The sequence below is a fragment of the Lolium perenne genome, chromosome 2 (genome assembly GCF_019359855.2).
Source record: "Lolium perenne isolate Kyuss_39 chromosome 2, Kyuss_2.0, whole genome shotgun sequence".
Classification (NCBI taxonomy): Eukaryota; Viridiplantae; Streptophyta; class Magnoliopsida; order Poales; family Poaceae; genus Lolium; species Lolium perenne.
In genome coordinates, this window is record NC_067245.2 from 99,252,539 (window position 1) to 99,265,842 (window position 13,304).

General features: G+C 49.3%; 1 protein-coding gene and 1 long non-coding RNA gene across 3 annotated transcripts; both read left to right on the forward strand.

Annotated features, from left to right (window-relative positions):
• Positions 1–380: 380 nt before the first annotated feature.
• On the forward strand, positions 381–10,463 carry LOC127333369 (uncharacterized). Of its 2 annotated transcripts, none has more exons than XM_051359761.2 (6): positions 381–528; positions 1,646–1,696; positions 1,803–2,462; positions 8,127–8,288; positions 8,377–8,754; positions 8,842–10,463. In XM_051359761.2, the coding sequence occupies exons 2-6, from the start codon at positions 1,652–1,654 to the stop codon at positions 10,204–10,206; spliced, it is 2,610 nt and encodes an 869-aa protein (XP_051215721.1). In that variant the 5' UTR covers positions 381–528; positions 1,646–1,651; the 3' UTR covers positions 10,207–10,463. The 2 variants fall into 2 exon arrangements, with proteins under 2 accessions (XP_051215721.1, XP_051215722.1); XM_051359762.2 differs by lacking the exon at positions 381–528 and adding an exon at positions 558–744.
• On the forward strand, positions 2,469–4,969 carry LOC139836031 (uncharacterized). Its single transcript, XR_011751797.1, has 2 exons — positions 2,469–4,397; positions 4,647–4,969. It is a non-coding gene; the product is annotated as an uncharacterized lncRNA (long non-coding RNA).
• Positions 10,464–13,304: the final 2,841 nt, after the last annotated feature.

Here is a 13,304-nt window from a genome sequence, read left to right on the forward strand (position 1 = left end):
TCTGGCCGTGTGTTTGCTGGCAAACGCTAAAAAATATATAGCATTTTTTTCATAGATATACCATTAATCATTCAACATCAATCTTGGTGGGACAGTGGAGAGGTATGAAATTGTTTGATTTTACACTACTTCCTTCGATCCAAATTAATTGACACTATTGAAATCAATTAATTTAGATACAACAATCCGGTGAGACACCAGTGGGCGTTGTCAAGCAGAGAGTACTGCTAGCAGCCTAGAACCATTCAGGAAATGGCATAAGTTCCTCTACGAAATAATAATAAATAAAATTGCATTGCATTGCATGTTGTCATCGGTGCCACGTTTCGGATTCACAAGGCGTCTTGCCCCCCACATGTCAGCGCGAGCAGGCAGGGCATTCATTGTTGAGCCTTTCCCAAAAAGGGTCAGGGTGGCCAGTGCTACGGTGAACAGAGAGAGAAAGAGAGAGCAGTCCGTCCGTCGCCCAAAATCCGCTGCTCATCCTCCACTACCGTCTTCGTCTTCGTCTTCCTGCGATTCACCCTGGTTTGCTCTCTCTCCCTCTCTCAATGAATGATCGCCGGCCTCCATCCCGATTCCCCTCGTGACGTTAGGGTTTTTGGGGTTTTGGTCCTTTCCCCCATCTTTCCCCTCTCTGAAGCTGCACAACTCTGGGTTGGGTTGTGAAGCGAGCGAGGGGTAAAAATTGGTCCGGATGTTCAGTCCAGAAGGGGAACCGTAATGGCCAGACGCGTTTCTCTGGTATTTTGTTCCCCCTCTTTCTCATCTTATTTTGCTGTGATAAATGACTGGACCATGTTCTTATCTGACACAAGCATCATCTTACCTAAGGGGCCTTTTTTTCCTTCTCCATTTTATAGTTAATTTTGGGCTGGATTTTCCTTTAGTTCCTAGTAGTGCATTCTTTGTGTTTATTTCAACTATGATATTTTTTCCCTACAGAAAAAATTATGATATTCTTTGTGTGGTTAGTTAGTATGCCCTTTTATACCTTGTGTGTCTGTGGTCTGTCGAACGGCCTGATTCTTATGTGCTGTGTCAATGTCGGCAAGAAATACCACTGTGAATGAATCATTTTGCCTACTTTGCATGTTGGTGGAAATAACTCCTAGCTAAATGTTGCTGTTGTTTATGCTTTTCTGTGATTCTGAATTTTCATCTGTTTTAAGACATTGTCTTGTCAACCAATCTCATTTTCTTGTTGAGTAGAATCTGTGTTTGCTTCCCTTTTTACTACTCGAACTTCCGATAATTTGTTTTGGTGATTATATTCAATCTCAAGGTCAAACTATTGAAAATCTTGGATCTACATTAGTACCGACTTCATGTTACTATGTACTGTAAAACCTCAGAATGTTGGAGGAAAAAAACCAAAAAAAGTTACTAATTGGTTTGCTGGTATCAAGATTAAAACTTCTGATTCTCTGTTGGCTAATGTATTTTTTCACTATGTGCACCCTGTATGCTCTGGTTAGATCTCCCATTAAGTTCACAATGTACTTTAATCTAGGAACAGATCATGTGTGTGATTCTTATGTGGCATGCACTTATCACATAGTATCTTTTTGTTGTGACCCCATTCATGAAAATTTCTTATACTTCATTTTATTTGAAATAACTAAGGTGATTTATCCCTATGCAGGACTAAATGGAATCCCGGGAGGCAGTACCAAAAGGCAAAAGTTGCAATCAGGTAGTTATTTTCACAAACCAAGTGATAGCAATTTGCCAAACCTTCCTTTGGTTCTAGCATGTATAATTTATGTTCAAATCCTAATGTGAGATGCTCAATCGTGCAGCATAGTCGTGAACTATTAGTGTGTCAGACGACAGAGGAGCTCAAGACATGGAAGCTGAACGAACAACAGCAACAAATAGTCGATGCCAGTGGGCTCGGCAATCTGATACACACGGCAGATCTGATCATCGACTGCGCTGTGCAGCCTGTGCTCAGGGCATTCTGCGAGCTGTGGAGCAAAGAAACAAACACAGCAAGGTTCTATGACTTTGAAATGGCGCCATCACTCAGGGACACAGCCTACATACTGGGGATTCCAGTGGTAGGCCATGCAGTGACCACCGGTGCTGTGCTCAACATGTCATCAGAACAGCTTTTCTTGCAATACTTGGGTCAAGCTCCTGATTGCAGCCACTACAAGGGTAGTCGTGTGAAGCTCTCTTGGTTACACTCCAAGTTTAGCCAGCTCTCAGAGCATCCCACTGATGAAGAAATTGTGTACGGCACAAGAGCATATCTACTGTACTTGATTGGAGCAACTCTGTTTCCGGAGAAAGAAAGGGGCTATGTCTCCCCAAAGTACCTACCGCTCTTGTCGGACTTCGATAAGGTACGAGAGTACGCTTGGGGCGCTGCTGCTCTTGCTCATCTTTATAGGGCTCTCTCTACAGTGATGTCTACCGCCATAAAAAGACTAACCGGCAGCGCGGCTCTGCTCATGGTATGTGAACACTCCTATCTTACTTCAGTTAGAAGAGGAAATGTTTACCAATTCTATGAAACTTCATAATACCTTAGTTGCATAAAATTTTTTTTTTTATACCAGGTTGAATGAAATTGTTAGTGTTATATTTTGTGAGAGACAGTGATTATGTTACTGTAGACTAAAAAACAACAGGCACTAGCACCAGATGGTGTTTTAGTTAACAAGACAGTTGTGAACACGTCCTGTGGAGGCCAAGCCTCAAACATGAGCGTGCTGGGCAAGCACCATCTGTCTAGGGAGTGACGATTGGTTCTCTAATGTTACTGCAGACTAAAAAGAGCTATATACACATGCACAGAGGAATTAGAGCAGGAAAAGCAGAACTGAGCTGCGATCCTAATACATTCATTATGATAATCATCCATAAAGCAACACTTCTTAAAATAGAATGATTACAGCCGGAGTTTTACAATTGATAAAAGGCATTGGATATTTGGAAAGAATAAAACTCTTTCCCCTTTTCCTTCACATGCTCTACTGTTATATTGTGAAAACAGTTCTAATGTATTTTGAGTCCCTGCTGTTAGGCATACCTGTGTTAGGCATACCGCATCATCTAGGATATGCGGTTATATCCTTCCATACTTTGTGCGTGAGATATTCTATAATCAGGCCATTATGGTTGAGATTTGTGATTGGTTTGTTTCCATGTATATCTTGTAATTGTCTATATATATGAGATAACACGGAACCCACTTCCTAACCTATTCTAGCATGGTATCAGAAAAGCAATCTCACGCTTCCGCACCCCTGTTGTACCGCCGCCGCGTTAGGGTTCCCCAGCCCCACCGCACCTCTTCCCCTCCCTCTCCAAGGGTCGCCGCCGCATCCAACCCTCCCCTCCCTGCCGCTGAGCATCCTCGCGCCTCTCTTTGGGCACATGCCACAGCTGTCCAGAACGTCAAGTCCCTCATCCCCACCACCCTAGACCTCAAAGCCTCCAACTTTTTCAAGTGGCACAATTTTCTTCTTATTGCCGTCACCCAAATGCCCTTGCTGACCACCTCACAACGACCATCACTCCCGTCGACGCCACTGTCTTGCGCTGGTTGTACGGCTCCATCGCCCCCGACATCGTCGACATGGTCATGACCGAGCGTCCCATCGCCTTCACCATCTTCACGAGCATCACCGCCCTCTTCCGCGACAACCAGGAGGCTCGCGCTGGCTACCTCGGGCAGAAATTCCGCAACATCGAGCAAGGCGACAAGACCATCACTGCCTACTGCCTGGAGCAGAAAGCAGCCGCCGATGCGCTCGCTGACGTCGGAGCGCCGGTCACGGACGATGCGCTCGTCTGGAGTCATCAAGGGCCTTGATGAGAGGTACCAGGGCGTGGCCTCCCTTGCACCTCTCCTGACGCCCTTCCCCACCTTCCTCCATCGCCGACTACCTTCTACTCCGCCCCTCCCATCGGCGGCGGACAACAACGTGGAGGTCCGGCTCCCGCGCCCGCGCCGCCGTACCCCGTCAACAACACCGGCTCTGGCTCTGGCTACAAGGGCAAGAAGCGGAAGACCACCGGCGGAGGCGCCGCCGCGCCCTTCCCTAGCCTGCAGAACCCGTGGACCGGCGCCATCCACATGCACCCCATGGCTGGTCCATGTCCGGCGTGCCTGTCTACCCGCCGGTCGGTTACCCTACCCCGGCTGGTCTCCTCGGCCCTCGCCCCGGTCAGGCAGCACGTCCCGCGCCACAGGGCTACATGGCGCTCCCTGGTCCTGCGCCACCTGCGATGTACTCCTACCCCAACTACCCGGCCTACAACTCTCCATCAGGACCCACCTGGGACCCCTCCGCTCTCGCCGGCTACTTCAACACCATGAGCCTGCAGGCTCCCTCTGTCTGGCGCATGCACGGGAGCTGCTGCTCACATGTCTTCGGACGCCGGTAACTTCCTATCTATCTCCTCCTCGCCACCTCATTCTCATGTCATAGTTGGCGACGGTTCCTCTATTCCCGTTACACACTCTGGACATGTCTCTCTTTCTACTCCAAATTCTTCTTGCACTCTCACTCTTCATTGATGTCCTTGTTACTCCACGTATTGTCAAAAATCTCATTTCCGTTCGTCAATTTACCACTGATAATTATTGCTCAGTTGAATTTGACCCGTGAGGTTTTTCTGGTGATTCTCAGGTGCAGTAGCACGGGTGACCTTTACCCACTCACCTCCACGCCGTGCGCCCTCACTATCTCCACCACCGACTCCATCCTCTGGCATCGGCGTCTTGGTCACCCTGGTCATGGAGCTCTTCAACGTCTTGCATCGTCCACGCAGCTTCCATTTAATAAAGTTCTCACAAACTCTAGTATTTGTCATGCTTGTCAACTAGGTCGTCGTGCTTTTGAATTAATTCATTGTGATCTTTGGACATCACCTGTGGAGAGTGTCTATGGTTTCAAATACTTTCTGGTCATTTTGGAGGATTTTACTCATTATCTATGGACCTTTCATATAAGGCGCAAGTCTGAAGTTTTCTCTTTATTGTCTAATTTCCGCAATTATGTTGCCACACAATTTTCCCTCTTGATACAAGTTATTCAGATGGACAATGGACGTGAATTCGACAATCGCTCTCTTCAGGACTTTCCCCCCGCACACGGCATTCTTCTCCGGTTGTCATGCCCCTACACGTCTCCCCAAAACGGTAAAGCCGAATGCATTATTCGCATTCAATGACATCGTTCGTACTCTACTTTTTCAAGCCAACATGCCGTCTAAGTATTGGGTAGAATCTCTATACACCGCCACATATTTGTTAAATAGGCTCCCCACTAAAGCTCTCACCGCCCCTGTCACCTTTTCGCTCTTTCTTCCGCCACTCCGACATACTCTCACTTACGCACCTTTGGTTGCCTATGCTATCCGAACAGCGCTGCCACTATGCCTCACAAACTCTCGCATCGCTCGGTCGCATGTGTCTTCCTCGGGTATGCTTCCAATCATCGTGGCTATCGGTGCATGGATCTTGAGTCTCGCCGAATCATCATCTCGCGTCACGTGATTTTTGATGAAACTCAATTCCCCTTTGCACCAAATTTCTCTGTGACTAACCTGCAACACGACATCGCCACGACTCCGGCTGAGGAGCCGATCGACGTGCTCCCCTCGGTTCTAGTGCCCATGCAAACTGGGCCACGCCTTCCCGCCATGGCGCCTCGGTCGGCTGACCCTTCCTCGCCCGCTGGCTTGGCCCGCTCGTCCTCGCCTTATACGTCGCCCGCGCCCACGGCCTCGCCTGGCTTGCCTGCGGCCTCTTCTGGTTTGCCCGCGGCCTCCCCTGGGCCGGCCCACCAGGACGCGTTGCCCACGCACAGCAGCTGCTCGTCTCCCGCGCCCTCCGATGACGAGGCAGCCTTGGGCGCTATCTCTGCTACGTCTTCCTCGACCACGGCTTCGTCGCGCTCGCCTTCGCCCGCCCCTGTCGTGCCTGCTCGCCAGATGATCACACGTCGTCAAGCCGGCAAGATCATCGGCCCTTGACCGCGTCTCTACCTCAACGTCGACATCGCCGGTGCTCCTTCTCGGATTCCCAAGTCTGTTCGCGATGCTCTCAAAGACCCGAACTGGCTCGCGGTCCTCCCACCTGCCAACGCCAATGTCGTCACTGGCAAATGGTTTTTTCGCCGTAAACTCAAACCGGATGGCTCCCTCGATCGCTAGAAGGCACGTTGGGTCTTGCGTGGCTTCTCTCAAGAACACGGTATCGACTTTGACGAGACTTTTAGCCCGGTGGTTAAACCAGCTACCATCCGGGTTATTCTCTCCGTCGCCCTCTTCTCCGGTTGGCAGATTCGACAACTCGATGTCAAAAATGCCTTCCTTCATGGTCGTCTCTCCGAGGTGGTGTTTTGCCATCAACCCACAGGGTTTGTTGATTCCACACGACCGGACCATGTCTACCGTCTCAACCGTGCCCTCTACGGTTTGAAGCAAGCTCCTCGCGCGTGGTACCATCGGTTTGCAACTTTCATCACCGCCTTCGGCTTCACATGCTCCAAGTCGGATACGTCGCTCTTCACTCTTCACGGTACTTTCGGCACGACATATCTCCAGCTCTACGTCGACGACATCATTCTTATGGCCTCGTCCTCGACTTTGCTGGAGCGCGTCATCACCGCTCTCTCCGCCGAGTTCGCCATGACTGACTTGGGTGAGCTTCATCACTTCCTCGGCCTTGCCGTTCGACGTGATTCACATGGGATGTTCCTATCTCAAACTCAGTATGCTCTCGACATTCTCGAGCGTGCTGGCATGAGCTCTTGCCATCCTGCCTCGACACCCGTGGACACTTCGCCTAAACTTGCCGCTACTGCTGGTCCTCCCGTCGCTGACTCTTCGGTCTACCGCAGCCTTGCCGGCGCTCTACAGTACCTGACATTCACTCGCCCGGACATCGCCTATGCTGTCCAACAGATCTGTTTGCACATCCATGATCCCCGCGAGCAACACCTATCCTTGGTGAAAAGGGTCCTTCGATACATGAAGGGCACGGTCTCCAGCTTGCTCCCTCAGCCACTGATCGCCCGGTTGCTTACACGGACGCAGATTGGGCTGGTTGTCCGGACACTCATCGCTCTACCTCTGGCTACTGTGTGTTCCTTGGCGACAATCTGATATCCTTGGTCCTCCAAGCGGCAGCATACTGTCTCCCGCTCCAGCACCGAGGCCGAGTATCGAGCCGTTGCCAACGCTGTCGCTGAGGCTAGTTGGCTCCGTCAGCTGCTACAGGAGCTTCATCGACCCCTTCCCAGCGCCACTGTTGTCTTCTATGACAATGTGAGTGCTGTCTACATGTCCACAAACCCCGTGCAGTATCAATGCACCAAACACATCGAGATTTGATCTATACTTCGTTCGAGATCGTGTTGCGTTGGGGCACATCCGAGTTCTTCATGTGCCTTCGTCACGGCAATTTGCGGACATCTTCACCAAAGGCCTGCCATCGCCGCTATTCTTGGACTTCCGATCCAGTCTCAGCGTCCGAGAATCTCCCGTTGCGACTGCGGGGGGATGTTAGGCATACCGCATCATCTAGGATATGCGGTTATATCCTTCCATACTTTGTGCCTGAGATATTCTATAATCAGGCCATTATGGTTGAGATTTGTGATTGGTTTGTTTCCATGTATATCTTGTAATTGTCTATATATATGAGATAACACGAACCCACAATTGTGGTCAATCCTAACCTATTCTAGCACCTGCAAAGGGGCAGGGTGAATGTGTGAATATATTCCAGCATTGTAAAAAAATAGTAGAATAGCGATGATGTTACATGCAGTGACAAATAGAAGCAGAAAAAGGAAAATGTGACGTAATATCATGTATTGATGTACAGAGCATATATACAGTTTTCGCTGATGGTTGTTGTCCAAAAATTTACGAAGTTCCTTATGGTTGACACTTCTTAAAACAAGAAAGAATTCATCAGGAGAATGAAAGTTGATAGAAACAATATGGCAGGATAGTACATAGCAAAATACCTTCCCCGTTTCGGTAAAAAAAAATACCTTCCCCGTTTTCTATAATTCTATTCGAAAATCGAATTGTTCTGAGTTGTGACGCTGTTCCAGTACGGAAATTATCTAATGTAATTTTGGGTTTCTATAAAGGGATGGATATATGAATATATTCCAGAAATGCGCCCTGATACGGATGATGCTCCAGCACACGTCTTCCCACGAGTGTGCAGGTGGAGAAAGCGTGCAATCTCCCAACCGGCAAATGAAGTTTTAGATATCAGAAAAGCTTTCAGTCATCTTCGAGTATCGGATGTGAGTTTACCTTTTTGTATTCACAGCCATGCATTACCCTTTGTACTTGCCATTTGAATTTGACCTTACAGAGTATGTATTTTAATAGGTCAACTGGGAACCTTATAAGCACATGGATCCTGCATCCATTCCCAACATCTGTGTTGCACCTGATATCGTCTGCTGCTCCAGAACGTGGCTGATCAGTTTTAACGTGAGGGAAGTACATGTCCCAGATCGGTTTGCTCGTCAGTTTGGTCAAGAACAACATCAGCTCAATGATGTTCTTGGGCACCAACGACGTCAGTGGAAAGCATCAGTGGATTGGAGCCTCGAATATGCATCGGAGATCAAACTTTTCGAGCAATTGGTCAGTGCTACTCGCCATGATCATACAACAGTTCCTGCCACCTGTAATACTACCAAACGTGTTTTCACCTCAGCTAACACGGCACAGGAATTTCATGATCTCAATCTGCGGACAGTGGTAAGCTCTAGTTCATAAAGATAATGCATATGAGGGCGAACTTTGTCCACAACCTAAGTGACCTTGTCGTTTTCCATGTAACTGTAGGTGGAGAGCATCAAGGAGGAGTTCGGAACCATAATGCGATTTCTGGAGCCACAGTCATTTCGCAGCGAGGTAGCAACATCGTTTGCTCGGATTCGTGAACTACTCGAGGCTGCTCACTTGAAGGAAGGCAATGTCGATTCTCGAGGTGGTGGGACCTCAGAGCCTGTGTTGACTACACCACACCCTCCTGTCATACCAGCCTGCGAACAAGCGGCCACTGGCACAACAGATGACCAAACGACGGTAGCCCAGGCTGTGGAGCCTGTGCCTGATGAAGGGATGCAGAACGACAGTGATCAACCTGCGCCACAATGCCGTGACACGCCGAGGGAGCAGGATGTGGCGGACGTGTCTGGCACGCTTGGGGAAGAGGGGGCAGTTGAATGGAGAGAGAGCAGCGAGGAGGAGGACAATGCTCGGATCCGTGACCTACGCGAGGCTTCTTCTTTGAGAATGGACCCTGGGAGGCGCATCAATATTTATAGAAGAAGAGCCAAGAAAGGCAACGTTGCAACGTCACGGCAACAAGGGGTGCATGCTTCCCAAACAAAAGCCTACTCTCCCGGCATCCACCACTCAGGCGTTGGCTCCCGGAAGCCGAACGCCTCTCCTCTCAGTCACGCCCATCTCCCATTCTCAGCTTCTCACTTGACTGAAGGCAATGTCGCCATCGATTCTCGAGGTGAGGTGAGCTCACGACCTGATTTGACTGCACCACACCCTCCTGTCATACCGGTGGGCAAACAAGGGGCCGCTGGCACAATGGGTAGCCCAGCGACGGCCCAAGCTCGGGAGCCTGTGCCTGATGAAGGGATGCAGAACGGCAGCGATCAACCTGCGTCGGAATGCTGTGACACGCCGAGGGAGCAGGCAGAGGGGGACATCTCTGGCACGCCTGGGGAAGAGGAGGCAGTCGAATGGAGGCTGAGCAAGTGCAATGTGGCCGTTGATGCTCAAGGTGGGGGGACCTCACGACGTGAGTTGACTGCACCACACCCTCCTGTCATACCAGTGTGCGAACAAGCAGCCACCGACACAACAGGTAGCCCAGCGAGGGAGCATATGCCTGATGAACCGATGCAGACCGGCAGCGATCATCCTACGCCGGCAAGTTGTGACACGCCGAGGGAGGAGGAGGTGGGGGATGCTTCTGGCACGCCTGGGGAAGAGGAGGCACCGGAAGAGAACGAGAGCAGCGAGGAGGATGTGGACGAGAGAGGGGACAAGGGGCGGAAGCGAACGCGACAGTATGCGGAGAGACGAGGCGGCGGGCTCCGAAGGAGCAACCGACGCTGCGTGCAGGTCAAGAGGTTCAAGCACAAAGGTGGTAAAGGGTCCGTGGCCTCTGACCCCATCGTGCTGTGACTGATGCATTCAGGATCCCACCATCATTCGCCATTCGCCGCCTGAACCTTGCATCTACTACTGTTTTTATTTCTGGATTTGATATGCGTCGCATTTTATGTTGCTCCCTCGTACTGCTTAAATTTCCTGTGGTTTGTACTATGTTTATGTATTCCGGGATGTGGTATTGTGGACGTGGGCCATTTCTCTACTTGGCTACTGGCAAGAACTAGTGAGATTTTGCGTCGGCATTGCCGTCTGTTGCTTGTTTACTGGGAAGAGCAGCGTTGGCGCCCATTCTTTATGCCCGTGGTGAAGTAGGAAACAACTCGCCATATCCTCTAACATATTTAATTTGAGCAAAGAGATGTTGGTATGCGTTTGCTTTATGTGCTACAGTATACTGTATCTTGGTAAGATCAAGTGAGAGTGCTTCGAGCACGATTTTTATTTTCTAGTTGTAGATAAAATATCATGGCGCTGTTATATCTTACATGTTTCTTGGCGCATGCACTGAAGTGCCACACTTAATGGATGGGAAATTCAATTCGGCTCCCTCCACCCAAAAAAACATATTTCATATTTCTAAATGCCAAAAAATCCATAAAAAAGGAATGAACAAAAACAAAAGTGATGCCTAACTCGGTCAGAGCCACCTAGTCAACCATTAGGATTTTGAATTGCCACACAACGAATCCTTAGCTGAAAGTTACCCAAGGTTCAAAAATAGTTTGGGATTAGAGAGTTTAGTGTGCAGATTTCAGGGATAGGGGTTCAGGGTTCCATTTATCTTTCACCCCCCAAGTTCAGGGTTTGTTTTGATTTTTTTTCCCTTTCAGCAGGAGATCAAAACAAAGGAAATCTGTAGCATAGGCCTTCCGCGGCTTGGCCTGCATTAACAGGGCAACTAGGTCATTGATGCACAAAAATCCATCTGTTATTTCCTCGGTGTCAGTTGAAATTATTCTTCGTGCTATGGAATCAAGATTGCAAGGCTTCGCGCGACATTCAAGGATCATGAAACTTACCGGTCATTGATGATTACTGTCTCATGTGCCATGTGTGGCCTGTGTCTGAATTAATAGAAGAAAAATAAGAATCTTACCAATATTTCAGTTGTGCTTAAGAAAATGACAGGTGGACTTGCTTTTTTTTTTTTGTTTTCTCCGAACCACTATGCTACCATATGTTTTCATGTTTTCATTTGTAAATTACATCCTATTATTTTGAATCCTATAATCCATTTTCTAGACAAAGATCATCCAAAGCTTAGAGCATGTCTAACAGGTCCCGTATTTTTTCGCCCCTTAAAACGCGAGTAGAGGGCCCTGTATTCACTTTTCGCCGGCCGAAAACTCGGACGAGCTAGCAGAACCCATACGATACGGGTTCTGCTAGCTCGTCCGAGTTTTCGGCCCCTCAAAACAGGGTTTTAGACAACAATTTGCACAATAATTTCAGATCAAACATAGCACAACCAAAATATATGATGCATAATTCATAGTTTTTAACATCACAACACGATCATAGGCAATGTTCAAGCCACGGAATTTCCCAAATGTGATCAACCATCAACGAGACCATCGCCAGCGGCGCCACCACTCGCCGGAGACTCACCTTGAGCACTTGCCTCACGAGCTTCACGCGAAGCCTTCTTCCTCGTCATGATGTCCGCCTTCGTCTCGTTCCACCACGCCAGCTGATCCTCGTCCATGCCGTCGGTGCACATCATCATGATATCCCTCTCCTCGGCCAAGAGCTCCTTCATGGCCTTGGCTTCTTTGAGTGCGATCATCTTCATGTCAAGCTCGGTCTTCAACTTGGCATCTTCCCGCCTTGCTTGCACCTTGGCAAGCTTCACCTCCTTCTTCTTCTCGGTGATGAGGAGCTTGGTCTCCAATGTCTTCATCGTCAATGCCTCCTTGGACTTCATGAGTTGATCCAACTTCTCCCAGAAGTTAGCTGCTTCGCCTTCTACCTGTTGGATAATTAGGCACAATTTCCATGATTAATTCCAGAATATAAAACATGATGACAGCAACTACTAACATGTGAAACTCAAACATACTAGATGCATTAATCAACATGAGTAGCAGCAGCGCAAACGGTAAAGCATCCATCGCTAAACAGATCGAGATTTGTCGCACGTACCGATCTGGTGGTGGTGGCGGTGGAGGTGTAGCAGATGATGTTGCAGCAGTAACGTTGTTGATGACAACGTTGTTGACGATGGGGACGACGGGTCGAAGTAGACGGCGTTGAAGACGACGGTAGGCAGCACCGCCCGACTTGGACGGAAGGCGACCCGTGATGAAGAGCTTGAGAAGTCGCGCAGAGCGCTTCCCAAAAACCTAATTCGCCCTCTCCCGTACAGGATCGCAAGGACGAGCGGTTCCGGAGACCTGCTCTCCCGTTCGCCGATGCACGTCGGCGCGCGGGATGGAGTAGGCTACGATGGCGGCGCAAGCAGAGAGAGGTGGAAACCCTAACTCGTGTATTGGATGTGTTTCTGCGGTAGCCGGGCAGGAGATTATATAGGCTCGGGAAACCCTAGGCAACGTGGGCCACGCCCACGTCGCACGAACGTTTCGAGTCGGTTACAGATAGCCCACAATCCGGGAGCGACCCGAACCGACTAACTGCGACGCGTCCGTCTAGGACTCTGTTCGTTTTCCTGAGCTGCAAAAAGTAAGGAAAGTCTCGGCTCGAGGCTCAATCCACTCACCACGAGCGCGGCGCGGCGCGTCGTGACGTGTCGTGTCGTGTCGAGACGAGCGGGCGAGGAGGAGGAGGAGGAGCGCGCGTGTAGCACTCCTATTCTCACACACTTACTAGTGGTGGAACAACCCACCTTATAAGGTGGTCTAACTTCCTCCCAACTTTCCACGTGGGACTAAACTTCCCACCTCTTGCCACTCCCTAGTGAGCTGCCACCAACTTGGGCTCAAACTCACAAGGCTGCCACTATGTGGGCTTTGAGATTGATAGGAAAAACTGAAATCTAATTTGGGCCACTAAAAGTGGGCCCAATATTTCAACAATCCCCCACCAGATCTCAAATCCTCATTTAGAGATTTACCAATAATCGCTGCTTGTTTATATACCAGTGTTTCAGCGGA

Bases quoted from the DNA above. Each gene is read 5' to 3' on its own strand.
- LOC127333369 (XM_051359761.2), top strand. From the start codon at position 1,652: ATGGAATCCCGGGAGGCAGTACCAAAAGGCAAAAGTTGCAATCAG. The intron at 2,463-8,126 runs GTATGTGAACAC...GTTTCTATAAAG, and splicing joins GCAGCGCGGCTCTGCTCATG to GGATGGATATATGAATATAT. The intron at 8,755-8,841 runs GTAAGCTCTAGT...ATGTAACTGTAG, and splicing joins ATCTCAATCTGCGGACAGTG to GTGGAGAGCATCAAGGAGGA.